At 42.0% G+C, this 25,228-nt stretch overlaps 1 protein-coding gene across 2 annotated transcripts in view; it reads right to left on the bottom strand.

The window, feature by feature from the left end:
* Positions 1 to 23,899, bottom strand: part of NUP50 (nucleoporin 50) — a 30,520-nt gene extending 6,621 nt beyond the window's left edge. The window contains exons 1-5 of one of the 2 annotated variants that reach the window (XM_024204418.2): positions 23,537 to 23,899; positions 18,533 to 18,611; positions 15,481 to 15,564; positions 13,466 to 13,661; positions 1,007 to 1,090 (exon numbers count right to left, since the gene is read on the bottom strand). In XM_024204418.2, coding sequence (XP_024060186.1) covers positions 1,007 to 1,090; positions 13,466 to 13,661; positions 15,481 to 15,564; positions 18,533 to 18,601 — 433 coding nt within the window. In that variant the 5' untranslated portion in view covers positions 18,602 to 18,611; positions 23,537 to 23,899. Of the gene's footprint in view, positions 1 to 1,006; positions 1,673 to 13,465; positions 13,662 to 15,480; positions 15,565 to 18,532; positions 18,612 to 23,536 lie in introns of both variants that reach the window. The other variant, XM_024204414.2, reaches the window with a different exon arrangement.
* Between the last annotated feature and the right edge of the window lie 1,329 nt (positions 23,900 to 25,228).

The following is a 25,228-nucleotide window of genomic DNA, read 5'->3' as shown; positions in this document are numbered from 1 at the left end:
CTACCTCCCACTCCTCACTTAAAAAAAAAAAAAAAAAAAAAAAAACACCTCACTAAAATCCTAGATTATGTAACTTTTATATAAGCACAGACTGAAATGGTGTGTACAAGCAAATAGAGTTCCAGCTCCTATATTAAACTTCAAAAGACAGCCACAGTGGACAGGGGTACAACGGAAACATTTATAAATATTTTCACAGTACTAATCACTAGTCATTTTATTCCAGAATAAGTAAGGGATAGGGATCCAAGAGTACTCCAATTACCAACTTCACACATAAAATAACACTTTTGCATAATAATTTAATCAGTATTTGACAGTGCTATTTAAAATTCAGCACTGTTATAAAAATGACACAATGGACCACACTATGTTTGCGAGTCATTACTTATAATTATGTGGAGCAGTGTTTAAAACAGATAAAAGAGATCCTTCCTTTAAGAACGGGGTGGGGTAGTTTACAGCCCCTTTAATTAGATATGCAGGTTCCAGTACAGTTAAAGTTACATTTGGTTTAATTTGAGCTAGAGATTACAATCTAATTAAATTTCATCGGTGATTATACTTCACATTGCAGGGAGAAATGTGCACTTTTTAGTCATATACTAGTCTGACGTATTAGAATAAATCAACAGGGTCTGGATTACAAATTTGGTTGAAATTTTGGATGAACACGAGTCTAAGATTTCAATCATAAAATTTCAATACTTGTGTAGGCAAATTGCTTATGTAACACTGAAAAGATGCTATTAAAATGTATAAATCCAATTAAAATTTATAGTTTCTTACTGTCATGACAGCAAGATTGAGAAATTCAAGATTAGAGGCAAAGTTCTGCAATCGTTCAGTACTGAAAATACAAGAGCAAAACGGTGAATAAACCTATACAAACCCTTGTTAAGCTTAATAGCTCACTACAAAGCAGCCTTGGAATATTAAGTTATGCCCCAACATTCAAAGCCTATCATTAGTAAAAGTTCAATTTATCAAAAAAATCAATATTTACCTTTATCCTCACTACTTCCACTTTCTGTCTGAGCTTCCAATACCCTGGTGGAAAGCGTGGAGACAGACTTTCCCTGCTTTGCATCTTTTCCAAATACACCCGAATTCCCAGGGGAGAATGAAAAACTAGTTAGTGTGCCAGAACCAAGTGAACCCAAAATAGAACTATCAACATTCTTGCCAAAATTAAATGAGACATTTGATGCAACTCCTAATGGTGATTCTCTGTTCTTTTCCGACGTTGATTCAGTTTTCTTGTCTGATTCATCCTCAGTTTTGTTGCTGTTAAACAAAAAAGTTGATCCTTGCTGAAGTTTCGAAGTCCCAAACGTAGGAACAGACTGAGTTCCAGTTGTTTTGTTGCTTTCATTTTCAGAGCCACTATCACTACTGCTTCCATGATGTTGTTCAATGCTTGCTAAATATTTCTCATAGTCTCTAAATATGGGTGTCAGATCACAAAGTGGATTTGTGTTTACATGCTTTACTATCCAGTCACGCACAGAACAGTTTAGAGCTGCTAACTGTTTGTGATAAACACTAGAGCTGCACATTTTATTTTGAGTGTAACCAGAGGATGAGGATTGTGGACTGCCACCATTAGCTTTTGTGCCTGAAGCCTTTTTCTCAACCAATGTGGTGGTGGGACCATTTGATGTCACGGATCCTATTGAAAAAAGTAAGTAATTAAAAAAAAACAACAGTAATCTGGAAGATATACAAACTTTGAAGAAAACTGTATCAAATCATCTACGTTCTTGCTCAACTATCTCTCTGTGAGCTCAATTTAATCTGTATCACCACAATATTTAAGGCCTGAGGGAAAAGGAGAGGTGGAGCAGTACAAGTAAATAGACAATGCCTTAAAACAGGCCCAGTGTTTGCAGTCTGGAATTTCAAAATTGTATGGATAGTGATTAAAGGTAAGAGGCAACAATTCCAAAAAACAAAACAGTACAGAAGAATTAACAAGGCTAAACAAAGTACAATATTAAAAGAAAAACAAAAAAAATAACAAGCAAAGTGTAGAAAAGTACTAAGGAAATACAAAGGAAGATTCTAGGTGTAGGTTAGTTTTCAGTCACTTATCTGCTGCATCCAACATGATTAGCTAATAAAAACAAAAAGACCCAAGCTATTACAAGTTTAAGGATGCACATTTAAAATCAGGAAATGCAGAAGTTACATACACAGCAATATTTACTTGGCTATCTTGCACAACTGCATATTTCACAATATGTTATACATACAGTAGTTATACTCATCTTCACACACAGGATCTGAACCTGTTCTCATTGAAGTCAAAAGATCTGTCATTCACTTCAATGAGAGCCAGATCAGTTCCTTAAATCAGAAAGGCAGGGATATAAAATACTGAATACATTCAGTACAGGCAACTTAACTTTGCTTTTGAACAACTTTAGCTTTTATAGATTCTCTCTTCAAGAGAATCTAATTGCCTGTTTTTAGCTTTAATATTGAAAAGGTTTTCAACTGAACTTTCCCACCTTACTGCTATTTGCCACAAAAATTTTCTGCAAAGCTTGTAACAGGGCAGCACCTATCTGTAATAATTATACCTTTAAAACAGAAAAAGCTATTTGTAAAGTTAAAAAAAAAATTCTAGAATTTATAATCTTTTAGAATGTGGCAAAAACAAACGCTGCAGCACTAAAACAAATTTTACCAGATAATCTTCGTATTTCATTAAGGTAAATTTAACAAATTGTCCTATGCCACTTGTTTTAGAGCAACCCGAGTAGTAAATCATATCTTGTTTGAGCAGGAATTTAGAGGGTCTCCATAGTAATCTCACAATGGGCACTGGGATTAATTTTTGCTTAAAACATAACAAATGAACACGTTCAGGTTTTTTTTTTTTTAATTGGTCATAACTCTAAATAAAGGCATTAATCAGGGCAGACTAAGTCCATTCTAAATTTCAAGCATTAACCTAAGTCACAGACTAGAAATGGTGAAAGTTATTTTAACAAAAAGCATTTCACTCTTCTGTATCTAACACAAGGGAATGGGGGGGGGGGAAAGGTTACTATCCTTCTGTAACTGTTCTTATTCCATGCTTAGCGTGTGCACACCCTGTACACAGTCATAGGACATTTTCCCTTCAGTGGCACCTGTTGGGGAAGGTCAAAAGCCCTGTGCTGTTGCACACCACTGTCACCCAGCTGCTCCTGAGCCCCCTCTGGTTCCTTTTTGCCTGACCACTCCAATGCAGAGGGGTAGGAGGGCAGGTTGTGGAATGGACATGTGCAGCATATCTTGAAGAACAGTTACAGAAGGTTATTAAGCATTTTTTGAGTGATTGCACATGGGCATTCCACTCTGACTCAAGCTGTAAAGTAGGAGGGGGAATTGGAGCCTATGCATACACAGACTGGAATACAACTTGTCCAAATTTAGCAGAGTCTCTAAGAGTCCTGAGTGATGGCATAATTGGATGCGAAGGTGTGCACCGAAGACCAGACTGCTGCTCTACCACTGTCCTGGATAAGGACTTGTACGAAAAATGACACTGAGGCCTCTTGCAAACTTGTAGAATATGCCGTTATTTTGCTCAGTGGAGAAATGCCAGCCAGATCAGAACATACATGAATACTGGAAGCTATCCACAATAAAATTATTTGTGAAGAGACTGGGAGATCTTTCATCCTGACTGCAATAGCTGTGAATAGTTGGGTTGACTAACGGAACTGTTTAGTCCTGTCTATAACACGAGAGCTCTTCGAACATCTAGGGCCGATTTTCCTGGTACTGAAGTTAGGCTTACTCACAGGTAATTGCAAGGATTGCCTTTGGAGCAGTGTTCCCTTTAATTTTTCCCACACATGTGCGGAAAGAATTTAGTTATGTGCACCAATATGGAGGTGATGTGTGACGCAACCTCCATATTGGTGCACATAACAAAATTTATGTGGCAGGGATAGGACTGACGGGTTTGGAGTGTGGAAAGGGCTCAGGGCTGGGGCAGAGGGTTGGAGTGCAGGGGGTGATGACTCTGCTGAGGGTGCAGGAGAGGTGAGGACGCCAGCTGGGGGTGCGGGCTGGGGTGAGGGGTTTTGGGTGCAGGCTGTCCCGGGGCTATAGCAGGGAGAGAGGACTCCCCCCAGCTCTCTCTCCCCACAGCAGCACCTAGTCTTCAGGGGAGAGGCGCCTCTCCCCACTGTGGCAGCTCCAGGGTTGGGGCCACAGGATAGGTGCCTCTCCCCCAGCCATGGCAGGTCCAGGGGTGGGCTGGGGCGCCTCTTCCCCGTCCTCTACAGGTCTGGGGGCTGGGGCCAGGCGAGGGTTGCCTCTCTCCCCTGGTCCGTGGCAGGTCTGGGGGAGGGTCACCTCTCCCCGGGCTGTGGTAGGTCCATCCACAGTCCGGGCCGCCAGTGACAGTCTGCCGCTTTGGGCTCTGGACCCCAGGAGAGCACAAAGCAGTGGACCGTCCCTCACCGGCAGCCCGGAGGAGCAACAGCAAATCTGGACTCCTTTCTACCTCCTCCACCCCCACAGGCAGCCGGCAGGTGCAGAGAGAGGAGCCCTCAGTCGGCCGGCTGAGATGAGTGAAGGGGTGGAGAGGAGAGAAGCCCTGGAGCTGGAGGGCCCATAGGAGTGCAGGGGAGGGTCTGGAGAGGAGCCAGCGCTGTGGCCGCTGGGCCACAGTGCAAGTGAAGTGGAGCGCCAGGCTGGGGTTGGCCGCCGCAGCAGGTCCCGGGCTGGGGGAGAGGCATCTCTCCCAGCCGCAGCCCTGAGAGCCTGCACGGCGCTTCATAGGCTGCTTCACAACCACACAGCTTAGAGGGAACTTAGCTCTCGAGTCTTTTTAAAAAATTGGTGTCATATTAGCGATCCTCCAGTTATCTTCAAATCAAGCAGCTTCAAATCACAGGTTACATGCCACAGTCCTGAGATGTAACCTGGCATGCTGGACTATGTATGTGCATGAGGCCATATGCCCCAGGAACTTTATACAGTTTTACACTGTTGTGACTGGATGAGCCTTGAGATCTGCAACAAGAGATCAAATTGTTTGGAACCTTGTGTCCAGAAGGAAAGCCCTGGCTTAAGCAGAATCCAGAACTGCCCCTATAAACTCCATCCTCTGAGCTGGAGAAAGGATAGATTTCTTTATGTTGATCAGCACACTCAGAGCTTTGAAAGTTGACCGGATGAGATATATACCGGACAGTATCTGAGCCCCGGACTCACTTCTGACTAGCCAACTGTCCATGTAAGAGTAGACTTTTACTCCTACTACATAGGTACCCCTATCATACATTTTATGAAAACCCGAGGAGCTGCTGACAGGCTGAAAGGCAGCTCAGTGAACTGGTATTAAGAGTGCTTCACTACGAATGTGACATTTTCTGTTACATTGATAAATTGTCTCATGAAAGTAGGCGTTTTTTACATCGAGGGCAGTATACCACTCTCCAGGGAGGGAATGATGGAAGCTAGGGGGACCATGTAAAATTTGTTGGTGTGAGACCTCTTTGCTTTCACGATTAGGAAATAACAGGAATAAAACTGCAGAACTAATTTATGGCTCCTACTCGAAAGAGAAAATGAACCTCCTGGAGAAGGAGCTCCTCATGAGAGTAGTCTCTGAAGAGGGATTGTGAAGGAGGAACAAAGAAATTAGAGGCTATATCCCACTTCCACAGTGCTTAAGACCCAACATCCGAGTAATCTGGGACCAAGCATGGAGGAAGTGGACAAGGTGATTTGTGAATATGGGGGGAGACTGAATCTGGCTTCCTGAAAATTGGCATGCTGTCCTTGACCGTCCTATCAAAACACCAGTTTAGCACCCCCCGGATGACTAGATGGAGCAGGCGTTGATGCAGAAGCAGGAGGAGGAGGTGGTCTGCACCCTAGAGTCCTTCAAACCATGGAGTTTAGAGTCTGTTTATTATGAAAAAAGTGAAGACTCTTCAAAGGACAAATCTTGTGTTGTTTATTGGCCTTCTTCCGGAAGACCTGAGGCCTGCAGCCAAGAGCTCCTGGTATGGAAACTACAGAAGCCATGGTCCTAGCAGCAGAGTCCACTGCATCTAGTCCAGGTTTCAGCAAAGTTCTTGCTACAAATTTCTGCTCATCAACTAAAGAGGGAAAGAGAACTCTTGCCTAGTGTCCTCTGGCAACATGTTCCTAAACTTTGATGTGGAGTCCCAAATAGTAAAATCATAATGTCTCAAAATACCCTGTTGGTCAGCAATTCTGAGTTGCAACCCTAAACTTTTCTGCCAAATCTAGTTTTTTAGCACCCTTTCATTTGGGGGCTGCCACCTGTTGACTCTGCCATTCCCTTTCATTGGCCACTGACATCACCAGAGAACCTTTGGGGGGGGAACATAAGCATAGATATTCACATCCCTGGGAGGGAACATAATATTTACATTCAGCCCTTTTTGAGGTGAGGAAGGGATGAAGGGGACTAACAGAATGACTGAATGGGCTCCAAAATTGCATCATCAATAGTTAAGGCCACCCACAGAAGCTCTGTGGTGGCTAAAATATCAATAAGGTAGTGGGAGGACTTCTTAACCAATCTCATTCACTTGGATCCCCAAACTTCCGCTAGCTGTCCAGCAGGATCCTCCTGAACTGCCTCTGTCTACTCACCACTGGGCCCACTACTGGGCTCAGGAACAGGTGGCAACTTGTTAGTCATCTCCCCACACCTCCGATTCAGAGGAGGGTGAATCACCACCGGGGGGGGGGAGGGGAAGAAGAGAATGCTGCTCCCAACAGTGCTGCATCAGTAAAGCGTGTAGAGCAGCCAACTCTGCAGGCTTACCCTTTGATGGTACTGATGGGTGTGAAGACTGAGGCTCACGGTACGGAGAATTCTGCACCAATAATATACTTGCACCCCTCTGTCTGCTGGTACCAGAAGCGTGGTCTCCTGCACTGCAGGGTATACCAGTACTGATAGGCTCACCAGACCTCTCACTGCCACAAAATGTATCCTGTGTAGTGGATACCGAGATGTTCTCTGAATGCTGTGGTACCGCAGGCGCAGAAGATGCCTGTTGGGGCCCCAGACTCGATGGTACCCTGCCTTGATACCAGAATTAATGGCGTTGGTTTTGGTACTACCAGTGAAGAAGAATGCTTGGATTTCAGCTGCACTGTGCTCTCCTCCCCATGCCTAGATGATTTTAGTGCCAGTAACCACCTTCTCTCGGTAGTCTGTTCACATATCTCATGCGTCTTCATACACACTGGGGAGGGTGGGCGGTTCAGGGTCAGAGACAGCATAGGAGGTACATTCCTCCCCAACGCCAAAGCACTTGGTGTAGAGTCCAAATGGCTAGGCTCTGACGGAGGTCTCAGGGAATAACTGGTGGGCGCATCACGAACTGAATAAGGTATGGGAACCATGTTTGTCTTGGGAACTATAAGAATAGAACAAAGGTATATAAATAACCTTTGCTCTCTCTTTTCTTATCTTGAGCAGGACCTTTGATATGAAAGGAACTGAAGGAAAGACATAAGGAGACCCGTATTCTAATGAAAGAGAAAAGTGTCTGAGAATGATTAGCAGAACTGGAGAACTGGGAACGTTTCTTGTTTTTGGCCTTGGAAAATAAGTCACTTTCTGGGACACCTCAATGCAGAAATATGTTGTGGAGAACAGGGTCCATTTCTCATTTGTGGATCTGCAAAAATTTCCTGCTGAGGGTGTCTGCTCTGGTGTGTTCTTGGAAGGTAGGCAGCTGGCATGCCAATGCTGTGCCAAATGCATCAATTCCACAGTTTCACTGCTTCAGCACAACGGGATGGTGATCTTGTTCCTCCCTAGAGATTTATGTAAAACATACATGCTACGTTGTCTGTCATAATCTTTATGTTTGCCTCTGATCAACCATAGCAAATGTGAACAGGCATTCCAAATCACTCTGAGCTCTGATAGGTTGATATGCAGTGTTGATTCCAAGGGGGACCATTTACCTTGAACCGTATGGTTGTCTAGAATGAGCGCCTCAGCCCAGTAAAGATGCATCTGTTGTCAGTATCAATATTGGAGGTTGTGGAGTGAAGGAAACCCCTACGCAGACATTCTGTAGAACTTGCCACCATTCGAGAGTTTTTGACTGTCGAGGGCATCGACAGCAGTTTGTTCAGTCTCTGTTTGGTACATATACTGCTTTGAGCCATGCTTGAAGGCAACGCATGTGGAGTCTTGTGTGACTTATTACAAAGGTGCCTGCCACCATGTTCCCCAGTAGTTGTAGGCGATTTCTGGCTGAGGTCTGGCCTGGATTGTGTTGATTAAGAAAGTTAAGGCGTTGAACCTTTGTAGTGGGAGGGAGGAAGGCTTTGGCTCTTCACTGCATCTAGATAGTACATAATCTAGGATTCATAGGAGCCTGAGTCAGAGTTGATTTTTAAACATTCAATTTTTAGTCCCAGCTGCATGAATATATTTATAGCATTTTGCGTGGCCGATAGGGCATCAAAGGATCATGCCTTGAGTAGGCACTGGCAGTCATCTACATATGGATATCACAATTCCTAGTTTGCAAAGATGTGCTGCTACCACAGACAGGATCTTTGAGAACATCCTTGGTGCAGATCATAGGCCGAATGGAAGTATCTTGTAGTGAAAATGGTCTTGACTCAAGGTGAATCTCAGAAACCTACTGTGGAATGGCTGGATCACGATATTTAAATAAACATCTTGTAGGTCGAGGGCCAAGAACCAGTCTCCCTGGTCCAGAGATGGAATTACTGCTGCTAATGTAACCATACTGAATCGTTGTCTCTTTCCATATCTGTTGAGTGATCTCAGATCCAGAATGAGTCTACATTCTCTATTCTTTTTCGGGACCAGGTAGTATTTGAATCGAAACCCTTCCCTCTGTGCTGACTGGGAACTGGTTCTACAGCACGAGGTTTAGGAGATGGTTTATTTCCTGACTTAACAGTTGCTCATGAGAAGGATCCCTGAAGGGGGGGCGGAGAGGTAGGTAGGTAAGTAAAGTGGATGGAATTAACCATTGGAAATGATTTCCAGTACCTACTTGTCTGACGTTATCTTATTCTTTTTTGACAAAACTGGGAAAAGGTGGTATCCAAAAGGATGTAAATGATTTGAGTATTGCAACAATTGATAGTGGGGGTGGTAGCTCGGGCCCTCGACCTATGCATCAAAACTAATGTTTCAACATTGAAAATTGTGAAGTTGAGGTTTGGGCAGTTGTCAGCCTGTGTTTCTGCACCTGTTGTCTCTTCCACTGGGGTTCCTAGTATGTCTGGGGTGGAAGGAACTGAGCAAGCTAGGATCTTTGTGATGTCTGAGATTTGCTGTATTTCCTTTTCTGTGCAGGTGTATAGATCCCCAGAGAACACAACGTGGCTCTGGAGTGTTTTAGTGTGTGGAGGGATTCATCTGTTATTCCGCAAAGAGTTTGAATCCTTTGAATGGAAGGTCCTCCACAGTCATTTGGACCTCACTTGGGAGGCTGGAAAGGTGAAGCCACAATAACACTGCTGTAGATATGGAGCCGGCAGCTATCTCAGCCACGTCTAATGGGGTGTATAATGATGTTCTTGCTAGAAGCTGATGCTCAGCGATGATGGCTTGGCATGGCTCTCTCCGATCATTTGAGCGATATTCAATGGAGACACTGAGTTTCATATAATTTATGTGATTGCTAATTATCAGGCCCTTGTGGTGAAATACAATCTTAAATTGTAGGGTTGCTGATGAGTACAAGTTCCTGCCAGATAAGTCGTCTTTCTAGTCCTTGTCATCTGGTGTCCATTTATGTGGTGCTGTGTGCCATGTTCATTTACAGCATGTACCACAAGAGAATTTGGGTGTGGATGGGAAAATAGAGTCCACATCTTTAGAGGGGACATAATATTTTTTATCGGCCCTTTTACATGTGGGCAGTATTGTGGCTGGTGTTTGCCAGATGGTTTTGGCTGGGTCTAGTAAGGCCTTGTCGATAGAAAGGGCAGTATCAGCTAACGAGGATGTATGCAGGTTGTCAAGCAGCTTGCGTTGCGATTCCTTCCCTTCTTCGAGGGGGATCTGAAGTGAGTCTGCTCTCTCTTGGTGAGTTCCTGAAACTGTTTGACGTCGTCTACCATGGTTGGTGGCGGAGGTATAATGGCTTCATCTGGAGAGGATGAGGAGATGTTTGTCGCTGGAGTAATCTTGTCCAGTCTGCTTCCTGGTCCTCAAAAGTTCCTGTTCCCAAAAAAAAGATCCGGGAGTCTAGAAAGGGAAACTGAGGGAGATTGTCTCATATCAGGATAGAGGAAAACTCTTGAGATTCTAGAGAACTGGTATCTATAGGTTACCCATGGGACCCAGTACAGTCACTGGGGTGGTGAGAAGAGTATGGCTGTCCATACCAAGTGGATAGGCCTTGTCTGTCATATTGATACTGTGGCTCTGTGACCATTTCTAGGTGACTGGTCTCTTGACATTACCCTGGGGAGCTTTGCACTGAGACTGAATATGTATCATAGTCATCCTCCTCTTCTTCACTAGATAGACGTGGAGCAGATAAGGAGGCTGATGGTGAATGGTCTTGGTACCATGGGGAATTCAGGGGATCAAGATGTAGTCGGTACTGCGGTCATGCCAGCACCAACAAACGGGGATTCAGGTGTTTCTGAAACCAATAGGTCTTTGGAGAAATGGAATTCTTGTGATACCGTGGTAGCAATCAGTAACATTAAAGTCTGCAGAGAGGGGACCATTGTTGTCAAGGGAGTCAACCGTACCTGTAATCTTCTGTGGTTTGATAAGTGGGCAGAAGAAGGTGCTCTAGTCTTTTGTGTAGTGGAGATGCTTGGTACCGAGGCTCTCCGTGACTCCAGCAGTGCCATTTTAAAGGAGCTAGTGTGCTCTCTATCACTCCTCTCCTCTGACGGTACGGACGTCCCTGTGCCTGTGCCTTTCAGGTCTTTAGGCTTACTGGCAGTACCTGTACCTGAGGAGCCTATAGCTTCATGGGTATCCAATCACAGTTCTGTCGATACCGAGGTGGACGGTTTTGCAAGGGATCTCTTTTTCCTGGTCAATTCTTTAGTCTGGAGACTTGTAGCTCTCTTTTTTGAGAATCACCAGATTTCCTCTTTGAGGCCACCCGAGTGTGATGTCCTGAGGGCACCAATGGGTGTATTGGGAACTATTGTTCTACGGCGGTCCAAGTGAACTTTCCATCATGAGGAATCGGAGATTCAGTTCACGGTTTTTTCCTACTCTTGATTTTAATTTCAGGCAGAAAGTACACTTCTGTGGTACCTGACACACTCTGAGGCAACAAATGCCGTGTGAATGACTGTTACTGACCAGAATAGCTTCTGTGCAGGAGAGAGAGCGTTTAAACTCAAGGGAACCAGCCATACCCCTTTTCGGGTTTCGCTTCCCAAACAGGAAGAGATGACAAAAATCAGTTATGGACCAGGAGATAACTTTTCAAACCCCATCCCCCCCAAAAAAATTTAAAGGAAAAAGGATAGTATTACTATAACGTAAACTCTACTAGTTATAGTATCTACTGGAAATATAGTTCAGAAATAAATTGTCACTTGGACTCTGCTAATGCTTCATTACAGGCCAAAAGTGGTTGAGAAGGAACTCGGGATGGATGACCCATGCAGCGCTAGATAGCCTCGAGACAGAGCTCAAGACAGGGAGCGCGCATATGCAGGACAACCGGGCACTGCTGTCTAAAATCTCTAATCTGAGGCACAGGAATGTGGATACACCTATAGTGGAGCACCCATACCGATACTACTCGAAGACGACCCAATCTTTCAAAATGAAAAGTTCCATCTGCAAAGAATTTAATCATAAATGATCATTTTGGAAAATGGTGGTTATAAAGAGAAAGTTTTACCACCTTCACTATAGTAAGCATGACCAGTGCTGGCTATTAAGATGATGTATTCAACAGTGCCCTTCAAGGAGTGTTGAAGATTGGCAGTTGTTTCAAAGTCTGGATCAAGGTTTGTCAAGCATAATTTTAAGAAATTTTAAATAAAGTGTCATAACACAATGTATGAAAGTCTAGTTACTAGGATAGTTTTGCAGTACAATATGTTGAAATATTGTAAATGCCAAGATTGTATTTACAAGGTAAGGTGTGCATGTTTCCAAAATATTGGAAAAACGCTGAAGCCACAAGACCTGTGTGCTGGAAAATATAATCTCAAAATAAACTGAACGAGTACCATAATGAAGAGCCTAGACTAGGATGAGTATTTTTGTTTGTATACAATCTATATATAAAATTATATATCTTTATACATTCTAAATTTATCTTATTTATAAAACATTCTCTTACTGATTAATTCACTATAGCATAAAATCATACAGCTTTGGGAATCAATTATCCTGAAGTCTGCAGCTAAGATGTCCATAGCTCCACCTAGGGTTTCTATGGAGCAAATAGCAAAATTTGTTTTAGCTCTTCATTCAAGGAAAAATGTAAAGGATGACCCCACCACCAGAAGGAAATAGGACACAAGCATTATGAAAACCCAAAAGTTGTCAGTTTGACTCCAGAAAACTAGAGCCAAAAGTATTTTTATACAATATACTGGATTCAAATGTAACCCATCATCATTAGTTCAAGTTTGCCTATAGGAAGCTGCAGTACAGAAAACAGTTTCAGATTATTGTACTGATAGGTTTTCAGTAGTTGTCACAAGTTATTTTAGAAAACAATTCATGATTCTGGCCACCTGATTCCATATTTTAACATTACTTCGAAAACACTATAAAGAACACAATGGCTACATTAAAAAAAATGGAAAATTCCCTTTATGGTGAGCAATCCACAAGTATTTTAAAGTAAAATTTCTCAATGTGCTCAGTTCGATTTTAAGTAGATTAGCAATGTGTTTTATACATAACAAAATTTAAAAAAATAGTATAGCTTGAAAGTCATTTAAATCTCTTCCCTTAAGATCTAAACACTATCTGATCCATCTTTCAATAATGAGAGTTGCAACTGAAGCAGTCACATCTGATGGGTTACTTTCACTGAATTTTATTCCTCTAAATTGTGGAATTTAGGAAAAATGAGACACATTCAAAATGAAAATTAAAATACTTTATCAGCAGGATTTCATAAATTTGGCATGCTATACCATGTTTCAGTCTACCATTCCCAATCATTCTTTTTTCAGAAAGCCGCTAACTTCTACTTTATCTATTGCCAAATATGAATTAGTTTCCAAATTTCATATTTGGAGATCAAACTGAGTATATGACTTGCCTTCCCACTTGTTTAAAGTGTTTGTAAGAAACCCAACAGAGAAGAGAGTTTTCTGAAACTTTCTTTTACTGTTACAATGAAAAACTGTCACTTAAAGTTTGGACCACCACTTTAGCTTAAACAAATAATTAATAACTTTGGAGACTTTTTTTTAATTGTTTGGCAATTTCATTTAATACAAATAAAAGTATTAGTCAACTTACCAAATGCAGGCTGTACTTCAGAAGCAGTCTTTACACTAGTGAAAGAGGGAGTACTAGAAATACCACTGCTTCCATTCGACAGCCCTCCTAAAGGCTTCATGTCTGTACCATTACCAAATCCAGTGAAGCCACCACCTCCTTTTCCAGAAGGTAAAACAAAACCTTTAAACCCTTTAAAAGCTCCTCCATTGTCAGACTGAAATAAAATAAAAAAAAAAATACAACCAGTTACATACACCTCACCCACAAAAATTCTTTCATCTACTTAGTACTAATCAAACACTACTGCAAAACAGTTCCCCCCCCCCCCAAAATGAATGGTACCGAATCCCTACAAATAAACAAAACAAAACACAAGTACTATGTTTCTGTAGTTTACTACATTTGACAAATAAAAATCATTTTCTAGCCACTCTATTTACAGAAATCAGACCTCAATTTCCTTCCAGTTCATACATGCTTTGTTTCAACAAATGTTTATAATTACTGTACTTTGGCTCAGGCAACTGACCATATGAGTACAAAGGTACATAACTAAGTTTAGCAGAATTCTATTTTTTTTTTAATTTCAACAGATATCTGTTTAGTTTTAAGCATTTTTAAATCTCTTTAAATTTCCACAGTTGTCAGAAATTGGGGAACGGGGAGGTCAGACAATTATTTAGTGACAATAGACGCTGATTCAAAAATGTAAAGCTCTATAACTATTAAAACACAAATTGCCAACATATATATACACAAAATAAATATCCTTAAATCAAACAATATTTTCAAGTAACATTTTCCTTACTTTGCCTATCTGTAAATATTGAGTATTATTGACAGAAATATATTTGCGTTGGTGCGTGCGTATGGTGAAACAGACGTCTATCGACATTTACCAATAAAAATCTAATCCTTCCAAGCCTATATATGCACCTCATCTTGAGAGGATCAGAAGAGCTCATACAACTAACAAAATGCTCAGAATAGGAAGACAAATTTGAGAACAAAATCTGCAGGACTAGTAATGAATGAGTAGGAAAATGCCCTATTTTAAGAAGTACATGTTGTACAGTCTGTGGAAATCTGGCAGGAAGACATGATGTTAGTAATTAAACATTGTACTAGCATTGTTGATAAACACAATTTGATCTACTTCCACAGCAAGAATGTATCTTGCATTAAAGAACCATTAACTTGCTTTGCTGAGCACATGGAAACCTATAACCAGGGCTTTGGAGCGGAGCCCGGAGCTGGAGCACAGAGCAGCTCCAGAGCAGTGGAGCTGCAGGTTTTTGCCTGCAGCTGGCTCCGGAGCCGAAGCACAGCTCCAAAGCCCTGCAACTACATGATAATTTCAGATAAAAACATAGAAAATGTATTTCCCACACATATACCTTCTGCCTGTTTCCAGAAAAGGTCTCCAGAATTTTTTTAATATTGAATTTTGCCAATGTATTTTTTCCCCTAACCTCATCCTCATAAATGGCTGAACTGTTTTGGCTGAAATTTCAGCCCAAATGGTTAAAAGTTTAACAAAATTATAGCAATTGAAAATAGGGTATTTCAGGAAATGTCTAGTAACTTTAATAATAGGCAAGTCTATCAGCCCTCCTCTAACAAACACTAAGTTATTGTTAAAATCTCCAAAATGTTCCCACTGTTGGAAAACTGAAGCTATTCAAATGCTTAGTTTCCTTTGTCTTTAGAAATGCTAGTTAGTTTTCTATAGTGCAAATTCAAAATGTTTTAAAGAACTTTCATCTTTTTTGACCATGGCATTTATACTGTCTATATCCCACTCCACCCTTCCCATTGCTATGTGGACAGTTACTGAAAATACCTTCTGCAGCAAACATGGATTCCTGTATTTGAACAGTGTCCACTACAGTACCCTTAAAAAAAGCTTGCTATACAAGTTAAATTACAGGGGAAATGTACAATACATAATCATCAATAGAGCACAGGTGGCACATTTTTCAGTATTAAAGATTGAGAGTCTAACTATATTAGTCTTAAATGTTAAGAGTTACCTCAAACCCAACATTTCTGCGCTTTGCTTTCTTAATAGCTCTGTTCTTCAGGACTTCTTCACTAGCCACTGAGAAAGTTCCCACCTGTAGGAAAAGTACAAACTGTGGAATGCCTGGTGAGGGTCTGAACATGCAGGGTCAAAATACCCTGGAAAGAAACCTACTAGTGGTATTAGTCTTCTGCGTCCCAGCAGTTGTAAAAACATAAGAATGGCCATACTGGGTGAGACCAATGGTCCATCTAGCCCAATCACTGTCTTCTAACAGTGGCCAATGCCATGTATTTTAGAGGGGGAAAAACAGAACAGGCAATCATTGAATGACTTATTTCCTGTCGTTCACTCCCAGCTTCAGTAACAACTACTACTACCAACAATAAGATACATTGCCAAACTCCCAGAGGTCAAAGCTTCACAAATGAAAAGTGGAGAATAAAATGGATAAAAAAAAAGGGAAGAAGTGTGTTTTTATAGTGGAAAAGAAACATTGATTTTATGAGCATTTATCTTATGAATGACTAGTAATATGAACAATTTTTCTACTGTCCAAGTCATCTTTCTGCTGCCAAATGTGACATCAATCCTTCAGCTGACATTCAAGCAACCATACAGATTTGAAGAGCCTGAGTGATTTGGCAGCAAAGAGATGCCAAAATAGAGAAATACACTTCTCTGAAAGAAAAGAATCAGGCACGCTATATAACATTTGTCATCACTCATTATGTACCATATAGCTGCTCTTTGATTTCATTTTTATTATTGTAAATGAACGACTTCAGAAATTCAGCTTTTTGAGAACAGAGGTTACACAATATTGATGCTGAAGAAGTAAATCCCAAATAATTAGCAGCTGCCTGCATTACTACTCTTGGCCTGTTAGATATAGATTGGTGATGACTTATGATCGCACAATGTTCTGCAAGCTGTTGCATTTATAAGGCAAAACCTGACCACCACCACAGAATAAATGGAGGACTTTAATACAATTTGTTTGAAAAATGTATTGATAACTTTAGATTTCTCTCATTTTCTACTGGCCTAAGTTTTCACATTTTGAGTACTGCATAAGCTAGTATAACTAAGCAAAGTGTTCCAAGTTAAATAACACAACATATAATTCTGAGATTAGCCCATATAGAAGCTAAGTGTGATTCGAACAGAAGTTCTGTACTTGGCTTTATCTATGAAGCCTCAGCAATGGCATAGCAGCCCACCCAGTGACTTCTATCTGTATCTCAAGCAGTAAAAGCAACGGTCCCTACCAAACCTGGATAAGTATTGTAAAAGCTCTTACTTCACATGCATCTTAAGAGCTCAAAACCCTTAAGCATTCTAACAAATTCATGAGTCTGGGTTCCCACTATAAATTTAACATCCTCTACTCTCTGCAAAAGGACTTGGGCTTCTGAGGAGGCTAGTTCCCTTCCTGTAATTCTAGCGACAAAGCTAGAGGGGTGATCAGATTAAGATCCCAGGATTTCTTAAAGTATTTTTTGCAGCCTACATGGCACACAGAAGACCAAATTTCAGTCTTTTTTTGGTGTGATCTATCAACTCCAGGAGGCATTGTTCCATTTATCATGACTGAATACAGTCTTCTCCAAGACCAAAAGGAAAGTGAAATAGCTAGTGAACCCCATAATCTACATGTATCAGTCCTATTTGAATGAGTGTAATGCAGGAACTAATCACTGTATGATACTATTAAAAAGTAGCCTCTGAAAAGGACTTAAATCAGGACATGTGAACTACTATTTTGTCTTCTGCCCTAAAGAAGTTAGAAAAAAGGAGAGTGTGTTACGCCAACATGAATTCATTTTAAGCTGTAAATTAATAAGCCATCTGAACTGTTCATTTTCTTTTTCAACAGTTATAGCAAACAATTAACTTAATTGCTCAATACATCTTGGGGACTGTGATAGAATATATACCCCATCCTGGCATTGAAAGGGTTAAATGTGGGTCTGCAAAACCAATTAACTGACCTGGCTGCACGTGGAGGACAGACCAGCCCTAATTAAAGATAAATCCCAGCTCTGAGATGAGCTGAGTAGTTAGTATAAAGAGAGGAAGTCTGGAGTAGGAGGTGGCAGCTGCAGTCACTGTTTAGGACTGGGGGGGGGAGAGTCAAGGAAGAAGTCCAGGTGGAGAGTTGGGATCCTCTCAAGTAGAGAAGTCTGACAGGAGACCAGGAAAGAGACAGAATACTGGGTGGTGGAGCAGGCTCCAATGGTGAGGAATCCTGACAAAAGGGCAAGATCTGGAATTCCAGGGAGTGTACTCTTTGAGGTGTTCAGTGAAGAAACAGAGCAAGAGAAACATAAAAAAAACATGAACGGTCAAGTCCATGGAGCGTGAATTTGGTTTAAGTTTATACTTCTGGTTGGGGATTTACTGGAGGATTCCAGGGGAGAGCCCTGAGAGTCCTGGCCTTGACAGAAGGGTGAACTAAGTGAGAGACCAGCTGACAGGCTACAGTATAAGCAGGACAGCAGCAGCAAGGAATCAAAAGGAACAGATTTTGCCTGCTAGTTACAGGGTCTGTGAACTGGAACCCAATGTAGTGGGAGGGCCAGGATTCCCCTAAGAAAGGCATAAGCACAACTAAGAGCCCTGGGAGAAGGACATGAGGACCACGGGACCCACATTTGGGAGCTGAAGACTCTTTTTTAAGGACACTGGACTGTTCTTCTGGGGTATGAGTACAACTAATAAGTGGGACTAAAATATGACATGGCTGGAGGGCCGAGCCACAAGAAGAGAGACCATGGCTGGGCTGCAGCAGCTGTTGGCAGGGGACATTGGATGAGGAAAGAGCTGCTATGCATAGCTGCAAAAGGGCACACCAATGGTGAGTCAACCCTTCTACAGGGGCCTTTTATTACTCAGTAATTTTTCCAGCTTGATCTTTAATTTCTTGAGCTTTATCCAGTTTTACAGAATTAGTGTACATCTCTCACACATACTTGTTCTATACCTCATGGGAAAGACCTCACTGTTGGCTGTCACAGGCATTTTATTATCTTGCTAGGAAATGCAAAAAAATCCTTTACCTCCTCAGTTTCATCCTCCTGATCCCAATTTCTGTCAGTCAACTCCTTCTCTGCAATTCTCTTTGCCATTTTTCCACACCTGTGTAAGAGTTTCAGTAATCAGCAATTTGTATTAAAAGTGTCAAACTGATTTTAAAAGGAACCAAAAGTTAGTTAGAATGATCTTCAATTTGTATTAATAAAAACAACAATGGGAAATTTGAAGTTTTATACCAAAGTCATGTAAAATTGGAAATCTGAATGAAGACTTATGCACACTGGAGCCTCAATTTACAGCATGTTACATCACAGAAGATGCACAATAGTTACTATTTGACCCTGTTTAATCATTACTACTATGACCATGCTGCTTTGCAAATCACATGTTCTTATATACAAAAAAGCAGTGTCGTTGCATCTAAAATACATACTGTAGGAGACCTGCAGAATTTTAGGCTAAATGTAAGAACTACTGACGAGTCAAGACTAAACATGCTGCCCTTTTGAAACCAAATTACGGAAACATTATTTAGGAAGTTGGGAAACTTGCACTTTGCTTCAAACGCCAAACTGTAGTATAGGGCAGCATGACACTGAGTGACTTCTGAAACGTACTGGGAGGGGGAAAATTAGCTGTTCATATTTGTCACTCTAATGATCACTTTACTGGTCATCTCGGCAATGTAAGAACCTTGTAACGTTTGTCAGGCATCTAACAACTGAAAGCTTCTGCACTCCAATTTAGCACAAAATGTTCTGAAAATGTATGTATAAATCAAGGCTATAAATTTAACTATTTTGCCCATATAGTATGTTGGCAAAAATGTTTGTAGACTTAACCACAAACAAACAAAAATGCTTTAGAAATGTATATAAGCATTTTTTATACAGAAAGGAGGGTTGTTGTCCTCCCCACCCCCCGCCAATATTAGAGATAGGTGTCATTGTTACAATACCATATGACCTCAACAATGGAACCACAAGTTCAGAAGATACTTTTAATATATTAATACCAGTTATTTCTTTTTGTAAACAATCCAGTGCTTAAGTTATCAAGAAGCTTCAAAAAAAGTAAAAAGCATCATTACAATACAGTTCAGTGAACTCTGATTCTAGATTCTCTTCTTTAGTTTGAATCTATTAAATTTTATTTGGAGAGTTAATTTTGAGATTTAAACCAGTCTTTAGAACAGCTTCTAAAAGGAATTAATTTAGTAGGGCTGAAACTGATGTAAGGGGAGTTAAATTCTGAGATTGGTTAAATGATCTAAGATCTTGGTTAGTTAAAACTAATTTTAAATATGTAGAATTGGAAGGCTCAGATTTAACAATCATTAAGTTTGGGTATGTTGCCTGTAAGAACTTATACATTTAATGCAGTTTGTTTGGAGAAAAGCTTTAGAGTATCCTTTAACTCAACATCTTGGCTGAGAACTGTTGCAAGAGGGTTAATATCTGAGCTTTCTACTAATCTCAAATTTAATTTCAATACCTCAAAATGATTCAACCTCATAGTAAACTGATCACTTTCTACAATTAAATCAAATTGTTTGTTTAATTTCTATAAGACAATTAGTGTCAGAAAAGGTTCTTAAGTTTTTCATGTTGAAAAGGAACAGGATGTTATTTTGTAGAGTTTCAGTCAACTTTTCACCCTGCAAAAATAAGTGAGGCTAAGTGATAATGAAATTAATGCACTACTGCAATTCACCAACATCAAAACTACTTTGCTTTTGATAAGGTGATACTGGGGCTTGATCTCTTCAACAGTAGGTATAAATTTTAGTGCTTCCTGCAAGAAACACTAAGTAGATAGTGGATTAAAAAAAATAAAATAAAATAAGATGCTTCCTGATGTCTTAAAACAATTATACCATATTCCTATCCTACTACATCACATCCAGAGTCTACGCTATAGGCTGGTCTACACTACAGAGTTAGGTCAACACAAAGCAGCTTACACCATCCTAACTATGTAAGTGTCTACTCTAAAATTTCACTCCCGCCAACATAATTGCTGCTATTATGACTCAACTCCACCTCCACGAGAGCCTCAGTGTCGACATAGTTAAGTCAAGGCAGTGTAAGCGTAGACCATATTGCTTACATCGACCATTACTGGCTTTCAGAAGCTATCCCACAATGCCGCACACTGACAATACAGTCAGTACAAGCGCTCCTGGTGAGGACAAGGAGCGTAGGGTGGACACGCAAAAGCCATTTAATTACTGCGGCAGCTGTATACAGACATAACTTAGGTCGACATAATTTTGTAGCATAGACATGCCCTACATAATGACCTACATGGTTTAGCCAGTCAATACATGTTTACAGTCTACTGTGAACCATGAAACGGTACTTCTGTATGAATTATTCTAAAGATACAAATAATCAAGTTCTGTCAGTGTCATGTTAATTGTTTCTCCATGAACTGTTTTGCAAAAAATACCTAAATTAAGTAACAGAAAAGATTTGGTACAAGAGTAGGGGAGATTCATCTTGAGACATGATAGGTGACTGTAGTCCATATCCCACCCCCATTATAAGCACAAATATAACAAGAGTAACACAGGGCCTGAGCCCTATGGCTTTTAAGCCCCAAAGCTGGGCTGTACAGTGAGTCATCACACCACTCAGGGACCTTGGTACTTACTAATGATTCTGAAGAACCGAAAGGCTGGGGGAGGGGGGGAAGGGGGAGGGGAGAAATATCACAGATCCAGTGAGCCTTCAGAAGCAAGAGACAGGTTGCCGCAGAAGAAAAAAAAATAAGAGCTGCTTTCTGAATCAGAGGTTAAGAGTGATAAACTTAGGTCTGAAACACCCTGTATGTCACCCACAAAGGCAAATTCTTTGGGTTTTAGGAAACTGCAATGAGTTCACCATGTGCCCACAAAACTGAAACTTCTCCCCTGGAATCCAGGGGAGACACCTCTCTAGTGAGAACACATTGGAGCCTGTATGCTGGTTAAAGTGAGTAAGGGGACAGTTTGTCATGAAAGCCCCTCAGTCTCCATCTACAAGAAAGAGGGGAAAAGCCAAATGGTCTGGGCCCCAAGCTCCTCCAATCGCCCACTTGTTTACATAACTCCTCCATTTCAGTAAAGGAGCCATGAAGGGGCAGGAAAAAAGGATGCCCTATTAAAGCAGAGTTTGTCTGTATCCATCTGTTGTTGCTTGTCTTATACTTAGGGCATTGTTGCAATTGTGCTGCTGCAGCGCTTTAGTGGAGACACTACCTATACCAACAGAAGGGGTTCTCCTGTCAGCGTAGGTAATCCACCTCCCAAAAATACAGTAGCTAGATTGGCAGAACAGAAGAATTCTTCCGTCGACCTAGTGCTGTCTACTCAGGTTGGCTTAACTATATTTCCCCCACACACACCCACCCACCCCTGACCAATGTAATCAAACCAACCTAATTTTCTAGTGTTGACCAGGCCTTAGATTGTGAACTCTTTAGGTAAGTGACATCATCTCCCACGCCCCATGTCTAGACAGTAAGTAGCCTAGTGGGATTCTGGTCTATAACTAGGGCTACTAGGCACTAGACAATACTAATTAACAATATCAAAATCCTAAACAAGCTGTTTCTCAAGTTAGAAAACACGAGACCACCTCTACCCCTAAATCCTGTGTGTATATATACAGTGGCCAACCATGCAGCTCTTGGCACATAAACTCTAGTGGGAGCAAGGCAGAGCAGTATGAGGCGCACAGGAGAAAAATATTGGGTTTTAAAAATAAAGCCAATTTTAGGTGTGTATAGCTATCCCTTCCGTATTAAATTAAGTACACAAACCTATTAATCTAAAATTGAGAAGACAAATTTAGAATTACATCAGGAAATGCAAAGGTTAAGGTTATCTCAGCAATGTTAACATTAGCATTTCACATACTACAATATAGCATAAGCAGACTCAAACTAGAAAATTAAATGCAAAAAAAATGATAGTCCAGTATTAGTGCTGCAGTTTAAATTAGTTTATTAGGAGTCTGTTTCATTATATGTATTTAATGTAATGTGTATATTAAGTAAAATTCATGCAAGTTAATGTTATTAGAACCAATCTTCTTTTGGGCACTGAATCTTTGTTTAATATGTCCCACTTATCAATACCCAGAGGCCTGTGACCAACCATGTGTAAGCTCAAGACTTAAAGTGGAGAAGCTTTTTTTAAGTAGTTATGAGCCAAATACACTTCTACCTCAATATAACACTGTCCTCCGGAGCCAAAAAATCTTATTGCCTTATATCGAACTTGATTTGATCTGCCGGAGCGCGCAGCCCCGCCCCCACCAGAGCACTGCTTTACCGCATTATATCTGGATTCGTGTTATATCAGGTCGCATTATATCGGGGTAGAGGTGTATTTCCAAAATGAAAAACTAAGGGATCGGTCTCAGTCCTTATCCGAACTAAGCTACTAGGATGCAGCATTGCCAACCCCAAATGGTCAAAAACCATGAGCTAGGCCTCAAAAAACCACCAGCTTGACTTAAAAAATCATGTTTTAAAAAAAAAAAGCAATTGGGCTTTTTTATTTGCCTTCCTGTTTCTCAGCATTTCTAGGGTGCAGTTTTTAAAGAGGTTTCTCCGCAACCAGGAGGGCTAGAAAGATAGCAGCAGATTCTCCCCCGGTCATGTCTCTGGAGGAGGACCCTTCCCAGTGGTATTGCGAGACTCTTGATACAAATCGCGGTGGGAGCCAGCCCCGCTGAGACTGGGGCGTTTTAGGCCCTGGGGGGAGTGGGGGAAGGGGTGAAGCACTCTGCTGAGATAACCCCGTCCCCGCGTGCACAGCAAGTGCGATCCCTGCCGCCCACCCCCACCCTCCGGGGGGGAAGGAGGACCAGCCCTTCCCTCAGACACGGGAGGAGAAGATTTAGGGGGGGGGCGCAACGGGGATGAGGAGCTCCCTCTGCCCCCCACCCCAGCGAGCAGCTCCGGCCCGGGAAGCCGAGCCGCGCAGGGGAGATGGAAGAGCCGCGCAGGGCGGAGGCGCAGTGCCGCCGGGCCGGTACCTGTCTCGCCGCTTCCCTTTCCACTCCAGTCAGGCAGGGCCGGCGGCGGGGAGCGGGTGGTGGCGCCTCCCGCAGCGCTGCGGGGCCGAGGCTCTGGCTGCGGGGAGGAAGCGGAGTCTGGTTCGCAGGGCGCCTGGGCCCCGAGCGCTCTCACGCCACCCCCCGACACAGGAAGTCCCCTCTGCGTTCCAATCAGGGCCTTGCCCCCAGTCTGCTTCTCACGGCCGCGGCCATTTTCTTGTACACCGCTACAGAATTAAATCATTCACACGGGAAACCGTCGGTAACCGCAGCGACCCTGACTCCCGTGCGCATGCGCACTCACCCAGCCAGAGCCCAAATGCCGGCTGACTGGCGGGCAGCGCACAGGCCAGACAAGCGGCGCAAACGCGGTAAAAAAGGGGGCGGAGATTCCGGAGAGTGACTCGCGCCCGACGGTTGGAATGCCGGTCGCGTGCCTCCGACAGCCAATAGCCTGGGCTTCTCCTGACTCATCCTACTAACGGCCTGCGTCGGTCGGGGAAGGGAGGGGGTGGGGTTGCTCTCGCGCCTGTCGTTCGAATTCTGGTCACGTGTCCCAAGCAGCGTGCTATATAGAGAGCGCCTTAGCCTCTCCTAGCCTTTACTCTTGGCCCTAGTGCAGTGGTTCCCAAACTGGGGTTCATGAACCCCTGGGGGTTCACAAAATGTTACAGGGGGTTCTCAGGAAAAAAATCCCTAATGGCGGACAGAGCTGTCCCTAGGGACCCCGGGCAGCACAGGACCAGCAGCTGGAGCCCCTGGACTTCCAAGAACTAAGCAGATCAAAGCAAGCATGTCTATCACACTGAGGAGATTTAAACTTCAAGATTCGTTATAAGAAATGGAAAGGGAGGTGGATATTTTTTGCTGTTTTTAAAATTAAATAGGCAGCTAGTATTGTTTTTAAAATTATTATGAAGAACAAGTTTTAAGCTTTGTTGTAACGTGTTGTTTGCTTGAACTGCTCAAGACCTGAATGCTTGTGTAAGAGGAACTCTTGAGTTGGCTTCTTAGATACCTTCATGCTATTTCACATCTGATACTTCTTAATGAAACATAGGAGCCTTGTCTTATAACAAGCTTATTCAAAGTGATACAAGCTACGAAAGTGAGATCTTGGAAGAGTGTTGCCATTTTCATAATATAATAAAAATAGTGTAATGATAAATAATAATTAATAATAGTGTGTAATATGCATGTCATAAAAACAAATTTTATATTTCCAAGATCACTGGTTTTATAATTTATACTCAGGTAAAAAAGAAAATCCCTGGAAATATTCATTTTTAGGAGGGGGTTCGTGAGACTTGACATTTTGGTGAAAGGGGTTCACAGGTTGTTAAAGTTTGGGAAGCATTGCCCTAGTGTCTGAGGGAAGAGGAGGGTGGTGGCAGCAGCAGGGGGTGTGCGGACGCCTTAGTAGTACTGATAATAAGGGGTGAGAAAAGAGCTCTGTGCAGGCCCAGTGCTTGTCTCTCTCCAACAGAAGTTGGTCCAATAAAAGATTTTGCCTCCCCCACCTGGTCTCTCTCACGTCCTGTGACAGGCAGAGCTATGCCCAACCCTGCAAGCACCAAGGGAGGGTTGTTCAGAGGGTTGCCTCTATGGGTGGCCCCTGACTGAGTTCAGTCACCAGGGTGTGTTATTGTGGGAATAGGATGTCAGCTATAG

This window comes from Terrapene carolina, unplaced genomic scaffold (genome assembly GCF_002925995.2).
Source record: "Terrapene carolina triunguis isolate 2854851 unplaced genomic scaffold, T_m_triunguis-2.0 Scaffold112, whole genome shotgun sequence".
Lineage (NCBI taxonomy): Eukaryota > Metazoa > Chordata > Testudines > Emydidae > Terrapene > Terrapene triunguis.
The sequence above is the reverse complement of the archived record's forward strand: the minus strand, read 5'-3'. Positions and strand labels throughout refer to the sequence as shown.